This window comes from Lygodium microphyllum, chromosome 6, assembly GCF_053477565.2.
Source record: "Lygodium microphyllum isolate KBCC chromosome 6, Lygodium_microphyllum_v1.1.10, whole genome shotgun sequence".
Taxonomy (NCBI): domain Eukaryota; kingdom Viridiplantae; phylum Streptophyta; class Polypodiopsida; order Schizaeales; family Lygodiaceae; genus Lygodium; species Lygodium microphyllum.
Genome location: NC_141140.1, coordinates 105,456,225 through 105,472,160, shown reverse-complemented (window position 1 = coordinate 105,472,160; position 15,936 = coordinate 105,456,225). Strand labels below are relative to the sequence as shown.

General features: G+C 42.5%; 1 protein-coding gene across 3 annotated transcripts; it reads left to right on the top strand.

The window, feature by feature from the left end:
• Positions 1-387: 387 nt before the first annotated feature.
• LOC148034905 (Peptide chain release factor 2) lies at positions 388-15,936 on the top strand. 3 transcript variants are annotated; one of them, XM_087679856.1, is made up of 7 exons: positions 388-1,019; positions 1,680-1,892; positions 2,021-2,122; positions 2,353-2,490; positions 2,565-2,866; positions 14,985-15,138; positions 15,223-15,935. In XM_087679856.1, exons 1-7 carry the CDS (start codon positions 693-695, stop codon positions 15,358-15,360), a joined length of 1,374 nt encoding a protein of 457 aa, XP_087535982.1. In that variant the 5' UTR covers positions 388-692; the 3' UTR covers positions 15,361-15,935. The 3 variants fall into 3 exon arrangements, with proteins under 3 accessions (XP_087535982.1, XP_087535983.1, XP_087535984.1); XM_087679857.1 differs by having other exon boundaries at positions 884-1,019; positions 1,664-1,892; positions 15,223-15,936; XM_087679858.1 differs by having other exon boundaries at positions 890-1,019; positions 1,645-1,892; positions 15,223-15,936.

Sequence of the window (15,936 nt, the reverse complement as noted above, 5' to 3'; positions counted from 1 at the left end):
GTTGAGGCTGTGATGTTTGGAGAAGATTAGAATCATGAATGGTAAGTGTAACTGCGAAGTTGTAGAATATTTGACCCATCTTTTTTGGTATGGGTGTATTGCTAGGGACGAATGGCAACAAATCCATCCACACCTACGAGTCTTAGAAGACAAGCAACAAAGCATGTTGCTTAGTATCTTTGGGAGATTGCAAAGCAGTACTAAATCCAAGAAGTTGCCTTTCCAATAGGCTTGCCTCTTCATGCTTTAGGCAATCTGGAAAGCTCGCATTAAGCTAACCTCTGTGAATGTGAGGCTAGAAGCCACTTGTAGAAGTAGATGGCAAAGCACCTTGGTTTTGGGGAGTCACTTGTGAACGGGCAAAATGAAGTGAAGAAGGTCTAGCTAAGATCCTCGGAGGTTTTGGACTTGGAAGGTCTTTAAATCTGGTACTTCAGTTAAAGGTCTAGCTAGGTATGTAGAAAATCTGCGATTTATTTTCCATGGTAACGCCATGTTGTTAGAACTTAGAGCCGCTGCCTCAGACAAGCGCATGCATCAGAAATTATTGCTCGGGAGGTTCGGCCACAGAAGCATAAGCTACTTGCCCATCACTGCGGTTGAAGCTGGTGTTCCCCTGTCAGAAAAACTAATCTGTAGCTGGATTGCTACCCCCAGACCAACACCACAATATCATAAACAAAGAATGTATCATGGGTCCATCCAAAATCCGCAGACTCACCTTTCATCTGGTCCGTCGTTTGTTGGGCTCTTCGGCATTCAATGAATTGCCACATCTTCTGAGAAGGCCCTCTCGAATAGTGAGGCCAGCCAACCTGCCTCATGACATTAAAGCAGTGCAGATATGGAGATTGTTTTCTACTGCGTCTCTGCCAGAAGACTTGTCATGGGGGGAGGGGCTCAAGGCAGAAGATATCATAGCACGCTGCTGGCAAATTAATGACGAGAGTGACAGTGACTGGCGCAGCCATGCAGCTGCGGTTGCACGATCAATTCATCTGATCAAGGGCCGAATGCAAGTATGCACATTGCAACTGAAAGAGAACATTTTTTTTGTCATCATTTGCTGTTGCATGATCAGACTTTCGGCTAGAGAAGAGACCTATTTCTACTCTGTTTTCTTTTTTGGTTTCCAAGTTAAAAAACTCATTGCTCATTATATTGTATGCGATGTTTGCATAACATCTAATTTGCATATGCTGAGGTTTGACTATTTGGATCACTTAGAAAGCAGGGCTGAAGTTTTTACATGCTAGCCTAGCTGTTCTCAGGAGCTGTAGTAAACAGTTATTCAAGGTTAACTGGTATGCCAGCATGTCACCAATATCTTAAATGTCCAAAGTTAGAAACATATGGCTTAAAAGAAGGTCCTATCAACATCAATCACAATGAGATCATAAATCTTCTCACCATCTCGGCGTTGAAGATATGGTGATTGAACCTCACATGATGGCCATTTGAGAGTCTGACTATGATAACTGATAATTTTTTCTGTATATTTGAAAATTCACAAGTGTTATTCGATCTGCACATGCAAAATCAAGTGCACCTTTTTATTTTTGTACTTGAGCTCTTGAAATCAGCTCTGTAAATATGTGAAGCAGTAATTCTGTTTTTTAAAGTACATATTATTTTCATTGTCAGTAATATCGAATTAGTTCAGCCCTTGTGACTTTCAGTGGAAGCAAATGCTTGAAAAAATTAAGCAACTGGATAAAGTTCTAGAGGATCCAGATCTGTGGCAAGATCCTGAAAGGGCTGCAAAGCACAGCCGCGAACGTGGCGCTATAGCATCTAGGCTGAAATCAGTAAGGCATTTCGAAACTGAGTTAGCAGAGCATGTGGGATTGGCGGAATTGGCACAAGAAGAGAACGACCTTCAGATTGAAACTGTGAGTTGGCTAATATTTTTTCAAATGGGATTGGCCACTTTTCTTGAATGTGCTCCAAGTTGTCTCGTACTATTTTATTAGTAGGTTAGTAAATCAAATTTTCTAAGTGATCATATTATATATTCCAGGAGGCAACAAAAGCACTTGGAAAGTTAAGAGAAGTAACAAAAGAGCAAGAATTAGCTGCGTTGCTTTCTGAGGAGTATGACTGCTGCTCCTGCTTTTTAGAGGTGCCATTTGCTATGCCCTTTAATATTTTTCAAAAAATTTTCAGAAAAAGGTAGACCTTTGAAACAATACGTCCTAGTCATATTGTCATCATGCAGCATCCCCCAAAAAAGAGTTCCAAATCTCAGTGGGAAACTAGAATCATATGACAACACTCTCATCAACAGGCTTTTGTGAAAGATGCAGACGACTGATGAGCAATTACTGAAAGCAAATGGGGTTGTGCATACAGGTTCAAGCTGGTGCAGGTGGAACAGAAAGCATGGACTGGGCTGCAATGGTCATGCGGATGTACAAGCTATGGGCTACTAGTCGTGGTTTTGATACTACTGTGATTGAAGAAGTACAAGGAGATGAAGCAGGCATAAAGGTTCAGGCTTCTATTTCACATGAATTTTATGCTTAAAGCTGCAGTTTGAAACCTTTTTTTTTTCTGTTGTCCAGAGAGCAACATTAAGATTGGACGGTGAATATGCATTTGGGTATGCAAAAAGTGAGGCTGGAGTGCACAGGCTAGTGCGCATTTCACCTTTTGATAGTAATAAGCGCCGTCATACTTCATTTGCTGCTGTTGCAGTGATACCAATTAATGAATCTGGGACACAAGTAAATCTGAATGAAGCAGATCTAAGGATAGACACATTTTGCTCAGGAGGGCCTGGCGGCCAGCATGCAAACAAGACAGAAAGTGCTGTACGAATTGTGCACCTGCCAACTGGCATTACTGCTCAGTGTCAATCTGAAAGGTAGGTGTACTCGATGCATGTCACTCAATATGTTGATTAGTTGTCAGTATGTTACATGCTCAAACATCAAGCTGTTGCTCTTTGATGATTGTAAGTTCAAACATCAAGCTTATGCTCTTTTGATATCTGAAAGACATCATGCCTGCTGCAATCTGGTTTGGTCATAAGCTCAATAATTACATTGAGGCCAATGGATGTGGTGAACATGCTAACTTTGTCAAGATTGCTAAGTGTAAGAATGTTTAGCAGAGTCATGTTTCTAAAGAGGAGAGGATGCCTCAGTAGATTTGTAAAACCAGCAGGTAGTCCTGAACTTGCATATCAGGCTGTTTCCAGATCAGTATATGACAGTTTTGTGTGTCATCACAAGCAAAAGAAACATTATGATGCATGTGGTTTCGGTCACACAAATCTTCCATCTCTAGGGAGGCTCATCCTCAGGAGCCTCCACATCTGGGACTTGCATAATGGCTCAACTGGCCAATGCTTGGTTGCTGTTTGCATAGGGCCATAACGTGGGACACATTCTTTGGATGTTGCTGCCACTGTCTCTTAGTTGCTGCAATGCATGGAGCTGTAGCCAACCTAACACATTCTTTGGCTGTTGTTGCTACTGTCTCTTAGTTGCTGCAATGCATGGAGCTGTAACCAACCTTATTTATATAAACTACTATCAAGATGTATTGGCTCAATGATACAAATAAGTTTATGCTCAGACATTGATTGACAATTTGTTTTATTTAAGTGTTTCAAAATATGGTTAAGTGTTCATCTTTTAATTCAAGGGTCACCAATGCCCAGAACGCCCTGTAATTATACTTGGGTCATCATTGATGAGATGCCCAAGTGAAATTGAAATTTTAGTCAGGCGGTTAGATGGACCAGAGAGATCAGATGGCTAAGACTTTTTCACTCAGCTAGTGACATTGACTAGCATTTGCTACATATTAGGAAGTGAATGGCTTTCAAATATGAAGTAACATCAACTTTTTCTGGGAGTTCAAGGCTTGTGAGGAGCACATTATCAAGGAAGATTGTCACCAGTTCATTCAAAGTATGCTATGGCAACTCATTTCCTTGTGTGTCAAAGGAGCTAGCTTCTTGAGATGTGAGCACACTTGATGAATATCAAGGTGTGTGACAATGAGACAGGAAGACAGTAGTGCTGAGCTTTAGTGTAAAGTGACACTCATACCATGTAATGAAGAGAGAGAGAGGGGAATGGCACGTATCAGGAGCTTGTTATTGTCGCCCCTCCCCTGTCTCAACACCTGGCTGCAGTTGACATGAATTTGTCTTGAATGATTATTGAGGCCACCTTTAACTGATGCAACTTGTAGGGTTCTTGTGCAGTGGCCTGTAACTGCAGGGACACAGACCTGCAGTGATGAATCAGAAAAAAAGGGGGAGGACTGCATCAGTTTCGACCACATCAGGGTCACGCCTACATTGGTACCCCCAGACGGTTACAATTCCAACAAGGTCCCATATTACAGGTCATGACTGCTCAGCTCCCACAGACAGGGTGACCGCTGTTTTCAACACCCACAAATAGGGTCATGACTAGACATTGGACAACTGTTGGTTTCGTTCAGCAAATCTGAGTGTGTTTGTCTGAGACTGAGCGTGCCTGGCTGAAACTGAATGCACCTGATTGGAACTAAATTTTGGGAGTCTATATTCAGCAAATCTGTGTGTCTGGCTGAGACTGAGTGTGCCTGGCTGAAACCGAGTGCACCTGATTGGGACTAAATTCTGGGAGTCTGTTTTTTTGCAGCCTGCTTAGAGTCAATCAGCAAGCACCCACGATTCCTTCTGCACATATGTGTGTCAAAAGGATAAGTCTTTGCATGTGTCAAATGCACCTGCAATGGCTCCTTTTGGCTCTAAGTCACTTGCACATTTGCAATCACATGTTGAGCTATTGCGAGATCCACATGCACATCTCGCTTTTGACACCATGGGATTACCAATACCCCCACTTAGCCTCTAAAAATGAGGAAAAGGATAAGCACTCTTCCTCCGGGCCTGAACTTCATGGGCAGAATGCCTTTGTAGTGCTAGTTGATTTTTTGGATGATGGGATCCTTGAGGTGTTGGCAGAAAAAGTTAAATCAAGGCATGATTAGCATTGAAACCGGTTTTCTTTTGCCAGCTTATGAAGGTCATCTCTTGCAATGTTTATGGGATTTGCTCTCACAACAGCCAACATGTCTGTGAGAGTGCGCAACGGAAGAAGAAACATGAACACAGAGGGAGAGAGAGAGAGAGAGAGCAGAAAATGAAGGAAGAAAATCTGCACTGACTGTAATGAATGCTGAATACAAAACTATGGATTGATCAGTCCCTGCATGCAGCCCAAAGCGTCAGTGAGGGCACCAGATCAGGCTGATGATGACGGCAGCACCGAAGACAGAGGAAGATGACGGAGTCGGAGTGTGCACCTGCCAAAGGAGGAGTGAAGATGATAATACAACTGACTGCCAAGTGGGAAATGGCTATAAATAGCCAAAAAACCCAAAAACTGGCCGACCTGAAATTTGAGGCCATAAATATGTCCGACCAGCATTTAATGCTGATCTGACCAGCATTTAATGCTGGTAAAAATGCCAGGAATGCTCAGAAAAATCCCGGAAAGGGTGGACAATGTCCGGCAGGTGAGGCAGGCTGAAGAATGCAGAAATTGCCCCGGGAAATGCACATAAAATCCCGACTGGAGGAGAAAATGCACTGAAATGCAATAAACTGAGTGCTCTAGAATGAGCTACCTCCTCCGTCAAAATAAGTGATAGACAAGTCAGAGCTCCTAAAGTCCTCGTCTGACTCAGACTGAGGCTCACAAGCAGGAGATGACAAGGCATGACAAACATGACTGCTAACATCCCCTCTCAGATCTTGGATGTGGCGGAAGGCCAAGGGAGAAACGGATCCTGGGGTGGTAAGAGGAATGCCAAGGTCGGTGAAGTCCGTCGATGAAGATTGTCGACGAAGAAACTCCTCGCGATCCTGGGAAGCCCCCTCTAAAACAGTAGGGGCCAAGAAATCCACAGCAGCATCATTGAGATCGTCCCCCTTTGAAAGGGATGGGGGGTACAAGGAAACCACCGGAGGAGAGGGTGGGGAATGGGAAGGAACCTGTGGAAAAGAGGGTGCACAAGTGGGAACGGGTGTAGCAATAGACAACTGCCTCGGAGGTCCCTGCATAAGAGAAGGGGAATGGAGTCTATAAAGCCCGCTCTCCTGCCAACCTGTCACAATAACAGCCCCTGTAGAAGAATCCTCAATACAAACGGCCTGCTCGGTGAAGACAACCCGGGTACCAAGCCTAGTAAGGCCATAGACTGAGAGGAGTGGAAAGTCCAAGTCAGGAACATAAAGAGTCTGGGAAAGGGAGCTCAACGCGCGGTCGGGAAATAAATGCAAAGTGCCAACACCACAAATAGGCACCGAAACAATGTCACCAACAGTGACTGAACCCTCAGAAGGGCATAGATCCTGCAATAAATCACCTCGGGGAGTCATATGACTAGAAGCTCCACTATCAACCAGCCAAGGTCTCTCAGAAGATGAGGCAACCACTGAAGAAGGCTCCTCCAAGTCAACAATATGAAGGAACACTGACTCATGGGTAACCGCTGGAGTAGAGGGAGAAGGCTCAGATGTTTTAGCTCCATCCTTCGCTCCTAGACGAAGGTGAGGGTACTTCTTCCAACATTTCTCCTCTGGATGTGTCCCCTTCCCACAGTATGGGCATTTAGGCTTCTCCGAGTCGGAGTCAAAACCTTAAGAACTCTCCTGTCTTTTAGCCTGTGACCTCCCTTTCTTTTGTGTCCCCCCTCTCGAACCTGCAACAAAAGCTTTGATGGAGGTGGATCCACTAGCTACCTCTTTGGCATGCTCATCATGCTCCAAAACAAGCGGGGCAAGCTCCTCCCATAGAAGCTTCTCACTGGGTTCTCGATGTAAGAAGGCTGGTGGAGAAGACATCAAAACGGGGAGATAGCAGCTGAGTCAAAAGAATCATGGCCATATCCTCGGAAGAGATCATCCTGCCAAGGGACGCAAGCTCATCCCTTATGTCTTCCAACTTGTTGATATGATCCTTCATGGAAGAAGAATCATCAACAACAAGCATCCGTAATTTCTTCTCGAGAGTAATCCGATGGGCAAAAGTCTTCTGATGGTACAAAGAAGCAAGCTTGGTCCACACTTCTGCTGCTTTCCGCAACCTGCGCACATGCACTAGGAGAGAATCCTGTAAGCTCATAAAGAGGAAAGATCGAGCTCGTGAGTTGAGCCGATCCCATAAGGCCGCACGATCCATCGATGATCCAACGGTGGGATCCTCCACTGGACGGGAAATAGGGTGGGTAACAAACTCCCAAAGATTGAAGGTATCAAGGATACACTCCACCTTACACGACCAAAGCGAGTAGTTGGAACCATCAAGCCGGTCTTCTTTGGGCAAAGAAGGGAGTACGGGTTGTATAGAGGGTGCCATGGAAGGCATATGAAGCCTAGCAGAACGAGCCTTCTGTGAAACATGGAGAGAATGGGGAATAGAGGGATCTCGGTCAAATGGGCTAGGTGACCTCCGGTCGTCGCGTGAACTAGTACGAAAGTCTCTCTGTCTCTTAGAGGAAGGAATAGAGATCTCATCCTCTGAATCAGCAAAGAACTGGTGATAAGACATCTTCGTATATAGCTGCAATCACCAAACAATCTGCAACCAACAGACAGTCAAGATAGAGCCGCCTATGTCAAAAAAGACCCAAAAGATGCTGTCGCCTGCAAGAGGAGAGAGAAAATGCTGCCGCCTGGAGAGAAAAACTGCCGCCTATCCTCCAGATGATGACGCCTTCTCCTCTGCTGATGTTGACTACCTCCTATTGGCTGCGTTTGATGCAAACGCAGGCTGCAAACACCTAGAAAACTGTCGCCTACTCCTCTTGATGCTGCAAAACAACAAAACGCAGGTATGGAAGGCTGCGTTTCAGTCTCGACAGCACCGCCAAGAGCTGGAAAGGAGGGAAGAAAGGCTGCACTTGATGGTGTCCTCCTCTGCAAAAATGGAAGCTCTCCTCTGTGCTCTCAGTTAGGCTCTGATACCATGTGAGAGTGCGCAATGGAAGAAGAAACACGAACACACAGAGAGAGAGAGAGAGAGAGAGAGAGAGAGAGAGAGAGAGAGAGAGAGAGAGAGAGAGAGAGAAAGCAGAAAATGAAGGAAGAAAATCTGCACTGACTGTAATGAATGCTGAATACAAAACTGTGGACTGATCAGTCCCTGTACGCAGCCCGGAGCGTCAGTGAGGGCACCAGATTAGGCTGATGATGACGGCAGTACCGAAGACGGAGTCGGAGTGTGCACCTACCAAAGAAGGAGGGAAGATGATAATACAACTAACTGCCAAGTGTGAAATGGCTATAAATAGCCAAAAAACCCAAAAACTAGCCGACTTGAAATTTGAGGCTATAAATATGTCAGACCAGCATTTAATGTTGGTAAAAATGCCAGGAATGCTCAGAAAAATCCCGGAAAGGATGGACAATGTCCGGCAGGTGAGGCAGGCTGAAGAATGCAGAAACTGCCCCGGGAAATGCACATAAAATCCCGACTGGAGGAGAAAATGCACTGAAATGCAATAAACTGAGTGCTCTTGAATGAGCTACCTCCTTCGTTAAAACAAGTGATAGACAAGTTAGAGCTCCTAAAGTCCTCGTCTGACTCAGACTGAGGCTCACAGGCAGGAGATGACAGGGCATGACAAACATGACTGCTAACAATGTCATGGTATATTTTGTGTCACAACTCTATAGAAACAGAATTTGTATCATTTTTCACTAATTTGTCTATATAATGATTTATTAAAAATTTGTTTACTTTGTACTAATTAGATATAAAGAAAAGTGCATTGGAGCTGGCCACTGATGAGTGGTCACAGATTATGGTGGATCCACACGGTAGGTTAGAAAAAAGATAGTTCACACTTCCACCTATATGGCCCGATTGGGCGCCTGTGACCAGAACTCATGCATATCAGGGTTAGACTCGCACACAGAAGGATTGATGCCTTGAAGTGTGGGCTAGATCCGCCAGAACAAACAGTTACAATCAACAAGATGGCATGATCATGAAATGCTTGTACAATGTGCATGTGTGGGCTGAAAGCTTGAACTGCACATTTCTTTGCATAGGAAAGTCACATGAAGATTCTGATACCGTTTTTGCGATGTACACGGAAAAAGCTTTCATATGACACCCATATTGGGGGGTCCCTAAATTTTAGGAGGTTCCTAAATTTTAGGAGGTCCCTAAATTTTAGGAGCCTCGAATTAGCCTAAAAATGCTAGTCCTAAAAAATAGGGATGTCATTCTAAAAATAGTAAATTCTGTACTCTGACTTGCTTACTAAATTTGGTTGTTTCTATTCTTGACAGTATTCAGCCCAAAAAGGAAGGCCATAGAGAAGAGACAAGTGTCAAGACACTTGTCACACAAGTTTCCAAGTGTCCCACCACTTGTCACATCTCATGACATGTGGCTGGACACTTGTCTTGTGCTACCCCACTTTCCCCTTTTGTACTAGCTCTTCCCTCTCCTATAAATAAGAGCTCTTGCCTAAGGGACTTGGGTTGAGCAGAAATACATTCCTTCGGGGGGGGGGTTTGCCCATCTTCAACCCTCAATCTTGTCTCCATTACTTTTACATTTTCATGGCTGTAATTTTGTGAGTAATTTTCATTTTCAGCTTTAAGTGTTCATTCTCTTTTATATTAAATCTCGAAAGCAAGCGAATATCATAATTGTTAAGCATACTACGTTGTTTGGGGCGTTTACATTTTGCATGTGAATAAGTGGGATGCATTATGTGTTGTTGAGTATAAGCGTCACAATGAAGTAGGTAGAATTGTTGAATGCTATTGGTTTCGAGTGATTTATACTAGGGACATTGCAACGTGTTACTCTAGCATTCTCATGGATTGTGGGTGTGCCAAGTACAATTGTGGGAAATAACACAATGACACAAGGATGTGAGCCCAACTCTCATGAAATCAAATAGGCATAATAATAGGTACGTCCATGAAGTAATGCAAGTGCTTAAAAATAATAAAGCTCCAAAAGATAGTAATCCTTCAAAAAACAAATCTGACACTTTGAATTTGACTCGTTCCATTTTGATTTTGACTTTATTTGTATTTTATCTTCCATATATATTGTTAACATTTTCCCCTTGTGAGAAAGTGCTAGTCCCGTGGTACTCACATAGAACAGGAGAAGGAACACACCAACTATATAATTACCCATTCCTACATCAACAGTGATTGTAATGAAGACGAGTCTTCTACTTTTTGACAAAGCCTTACAATGGTGAACAAAAATGTTAACATGATTTATCAACTTATTCAAACAAATGTAATGTATGTGATTGGAGTTAGATGTTGGCCATGCACACGCATGCAGTAAGATTTAATCCAAAATGAGTTTTACTTTTTTATTTCCTTTCTTTCAATCCTTGTAGGAGTTATCTCTTTTAGGGGGGATTTGTAGCTAGTTGCTAGAGCCTCTTTGTGTAGAGTATGAGAGCTATACCTAATTTTTGGACCCCTGATTACATCTGTTGTACCTTTGAGCCGTGATGGCTTTTGACTAGCCTCTAAGTCTTGCACATATACCTTTGAATGAACCCCAATTTTAAGTCCTTGAGATTTTCTATAGAACACAACACGTTCTAGCTCCAATCGCAAATATCTTTCCATCATGTATATCTCCTTAGGATTTGTTGTATAGAATAAAACATTGCCTTTGTCGAGATAAGACCTTCGCATTTTTTGTTTTTATCTTCCCAGTTTTTGTTTTTATGTTTTCTATCATGGGTTTACTCACTCTTGACCCAAAGGGGGTTTTATGTTTTGTGCAAAGTTACAAGTGACACAAAATAGGATGGGGACGAGGGACAAGGACATGGACAAATTGTTGTCATGTGTGACTATGTAGTCACATGGAATGGAACGTGTGGGATAGAAAGAGCTACCATCCCAACAATCCTCAAGTCTAAAAATGACCGTCACATGTGACAATGGTTTTGTGTCAAGGGTTTAATCACCCATGATCCAAAGGGGGGTCATAGGTTTGAGAGAAACCCTAGGTCTATATAATGAGGCCCTATGGTGATATGCTAGGGTTTGCAAAAGAAAACACAGAGTGTATCACCATGATTGAAACACAATGAACTCAAATAATAACACAATGCAAGAAAAAAAAAACACAAAATGAAGATGAATAAATGAATAAAAATGCACAAAATATCCAAGGGCAAGTTGATGGCTCTCATGGGAGTAGGCTAAGGGAGCTGTCGATGTGTAAGTGGAAACAAACCACATGTGTGGGCGCCGCCTCCTATTTATAGATTTGGATCCTCCCAAAGTGTTTGTTTATGGACACAAACACTTTGGCAAATTTTAAGTTTTGGAGGCATTTTTAATGAGCTAATTAAGGGTTAATATATAATGTATCTTTTTAAGCTCAACACCCACTGTCAAGCCTAAAACTAGAACTAAAACAGGATTGCAATTATAGCTCACTCTGTGTTTACCCTGTGATGTCCTAATGTTGAAGATAATGTTGAAACTTGTAAATACTAATGAAGGGTAGAAACCTCCTCTCAGCCATGGATATTAATGTCAAGATTGTGGGAGAGAAGGAAGGAGTCTCACTTGTAGCTTTCTCACTTACACAATGGGGGAATACACACAAAGGTGGAGGCTGAAAATAAAATTTCTCTTCTTTCTTAGTTGTGTAAGCCAAAAGAACTCTGGTACAGAGAAATAGAAGAACCCTATATATGGGTCTCAAACCAAACTCAACTAACTAAGGTGGCATACTAACTGAGCCACGAACTAGAGTAGATAAGGATAGTTGACATCTAGCTATTATTCATGGGCGGTGTACCAACCGCATCTGCAGCTAACAAGTCGGTGACATAAATGCACAACGGTCGCCCTGGCATATCATGAGTGGAGCTCGATATCTCAACAATTAATGCCGAAGGAGGAGGATTTGATGTTGGTCTTTGTATGGTGCTGTAAACCAAAATGAAATGAAATTTTGATAAAGAAGATAGTGTGAGAGTGTGCAACGGAAGAGAAACATGAACACAGAGGAGAGAGAGAGAGAGAGAGAGAGAGAGAGAGAGAGAGAGAGAGGAAGCAGAAGATGAAGGAAGAATACTGCATTGACCGAAGAAGAATGCTAATACAATGGGAATGGATTGATCTGTCCTTGCATGCAGCCCAAAGTGTTAGTGAGGGTATCAAATCAGGCTGATGATGATGCCAATACCAAGCACGGAGAGTCGGAGCATGTACCTGCAAGACTGAAGAGTGTGTGTGCCAAGTGGGAGGTGCGGTTATAAATACCCAAAGCACCAAAAATTGGCCGGCTTGCTCGTATAGGGGTCATAAATGTTGGTAGACTAGTAATAAATGCTGGTCATTGAAGAGAAAAATGCCAAAAAGAAAAGAGACCTTGTAAAAATCCTAGATGACAATGATAATGTTCGGTAGGTGTACATAGACTATGGAAAGTAGAAACTGGCCTAGGAATGCACACAGGAAGCCGACAAATAAAAAAATGCACCTAAACTGCCAAGGCTCCTATGTCCTTGTTAGACTTTGATAGGAGCTCACAACTTGGAGATGACAGACTGACATGACTAACATAGGCAAGCTAACACCCCCTCTCATATCCTGGGAGTGTTTGAAGACCTAACAACCTCGTGATGAAGCATAGAAGCTTGGGGTAAAGGCTTCATAAAGAGATTTGTTGCGTTGTCCTCCGTGGGACAGTATGCCATTGCTAACTCGGACTCCATGATCCGCTTGCGAACAAAGTGATATTGAACCTCAATGTGCTTCATGCGAGAAAACTCTGTGACATAAGAGCACTGTTTACACAAAGTGAACTATTCTGCTGGGCCTGTTAGTGAGCTGATATGCATGGACCTATAGGAGAAGCAGGAAAGTAAGAAACACTTGAATTGTGCACGAGTTATTGGTACCAATGAGGAATCCGAATAGGCTCATCCTATTGCAAGGGAGACTGACTAGCCTTTGATACCTGTAATGCACCTATCTGAGATAGGGAACGACAAGGTATTTTGCTTGTAGAAAGCTCTTTATGGGCTAAAGAAAGTGCCGAAGTCTTGGTACCATAGGATAGACGAGTTCTTATGGACTTATGGATATCATTTTACCGTCTGTGACCCTAATCTATATGTGTGCACCACTAGCACAGGGGTCAGCTATATCTTGTTGTATGTGGATGATATATTACTTCTCATTGGCTTAGATTCTGTGGCTATAGCAAAAATCAAGGCAAAACGTTACTCTACATTTGAGATGATCGACTTAGGTTTTGTTGTCTTATTTCTTGGGGATGGAGATTGTTCGATCCAAGGGAAGTATCTTTCTGTCATAGTAGAAGTACACCCTATTGCTGGTGGAATAGTATTGGTGGTGTGATTGAGGAAAATTGATTGATTTGATTTGTAGAGGCCCTAAATGCTACCAACTTACAAACAATGAAAAGCTTCAAGAGATAACAATAAAATGGGCCTTGGACAATGGCCAAAAAAGTTGGTATGGAGATGCTAGATGACTCCAAATGCAACACTTATATGAGCACCTTGAGCATAGTCTGCACCATCACCAAAATGTTATGGTTTTGTGGCTGAACCACACAATTATCTGATGGTATAGTGGCATTGGCAAAGTCCCTTCGAATGCCATGAGTATCATCACAAGCACAAGAGTGAGCTTATGGTAAAGTCCTAACCCTTTGCAGCTATCCATACATAATGGGTAATTTGTTGCTTGACCAGAGAACTTGTCAAAACTCGTATCTTTGGACTTAAAGAAGCAAGCCCACGTAGAGAAATCATCAAACAAGCAGGATCACATAGATAGCCTTGCTTAACAATAGAGTGCGCTTGGGACCATATGTGGACAAGCCAAAGATGACAAATGCTTCTTCTGGTGGCCTTTTGTAGGAAAGCCTTGTGGTGCTACTTGCTATCTAGCGAGCAAAGAAGGGGCTAAAGGACATCCTCAGCATGTAGTAACATTCCATGAGATGGTTCCACTCAACCTTTTGCAAGACCTCAGGGCCTCAAAATGGAAAAGATCTATACCCATTCTCATATGCCACTGTTCAGAAACGTGTGGTGTCCAGAAGTCCCTGTATGGCCACTTGCTCAATCAATCTCTGTGGAGCCTCATGCTGCAGGGGAATGAATTCACTTCCAAGTCACAGAATATTGAAAGTGTCATGCTGGGAGAAGGAGATGTTTAAGCAAAGTAACTACAATGTTCTGGAAGCCAATCTTGTTCCTGCTAGTAGGTATCTCTATTTCAGCTCCTCGGGTTGGTTAATGTGGTCCGTCATCATGTATCCTAAGTGAGCAATAGACACAAGACATCAAACAGCTTGATAGGAATCTCATGGAGGATTTTGAACTTGGCAAATCTGAGATGCATGGCTCATCTCAGGACCCTGCAATTGGCAATGTACAGAGCCTGCAACCAAACCTCTAAGGTGACACAGTAGGACAAAAGTGCAAACCTCATAAAGGCTTTCCAACCCCTGCCCCATATCTGACATGCAACTGATGACCTTCACACTGAACAAAGAATGGAATAATACAATTGAGTGAAAGAATGACAGCATTGATACAAACTGATAGGCCTGCCTGATATCGGAAGCACCCACCATCAGGGAGAGTTTAGTTCTGCAGTCACTCTGTTTTTGGACATGTCCCTTTGCTTTATCAAAGACACCCCCCTAGAAACTGCATATTGGAAATATTATATAGTTTTAGCTCCTGTATTGCATTGCTCATGGGAAGTTTTTAGGTTACGTGGATGTCAATACTTTCTGAAATGTAAGTGTGTTTTTATAGAGTAGCTTTCTTATAAATGCTATTTTTCACCTCGTTATTTTTTAAATTCCAAGAAACTTCTCTTATCAAGTACTCAAGATTGGGAAACTAATTTGTACCTTATTATTTTCTTTCGTTTACTTGACCTTTTCCTGATCAACAAGTTGGTCTCATGCCAGATCTCAGCACAAAAACAAACAACTTGCTTTGGCAGTTTTGCAAGCACGCCTGCAACAAAGAGAAATGGCTCAACAAGCTCAGGCACATGCACAACATACTGCATCTCTTGGGGAAATTTCTTGGGGAAATCAAATTCGTTCCTATGTTCTGCATGTAAGATGGTGGTGTTTATATTCTCTGTCTGAATGATTCTAAGCCTTATAATTCATTTCTTCCATCTTTTGATTGTTTCTGCAGCCTTACCAAATGGTAAAAGATCTTCGAACAAGTCATGAGGTTTCAGACCCTGATGCTGTACTAGATGGTGATTTGGATGGGTTCATAAATAGTTTCCTTGCAAAAAAAGCAGAAAGGGAAGCCAATCCCAATCAATAGTTTAACATAGTCAGAAGGTCCATATAGGATATATTACTCTCAAGTGGAGGATATACATAGGTTGTCCCTTTATTAGGGAAGCAATTCTGAAACCATGAAGAGCCTATTTATTTGATATATAACAGAAACAAATCAGAAGTTTGTTACCGCACTATGCCCTCTTGCAAATAAAAAATTCATTTATTGTATTTCACTTTCAACAAGATGAAGTCTCATCAAACCTTACTGGCATCCTAGGTGACTTTCGAAACTTTTGTAATTTGTTAGAAGAATAAGGTTCAGTGTCTCATGAACATTCTACATAGGCTCTTTCAAGCAAAGGTGTAACGTAGGCTGGAAATTTAGTGTGTTCAGAGTGCCCTCAATATTTGACACACTAACTTATTTAGTACAAAGATTGTCTAGGGAATTCTTCCCTTGCCTTATTATCTATGCCTAACTACTTTCTTGAAGGATTTATGGAAGAAAGTTTCACCATCTCCATGGCCTTTTCAAAGAATAGCCATCTCCATTTATGGTGGCCCTAGTGAGAGGCCTTATTTTATGCACATGGCCACTATGCACATTGACATTAGG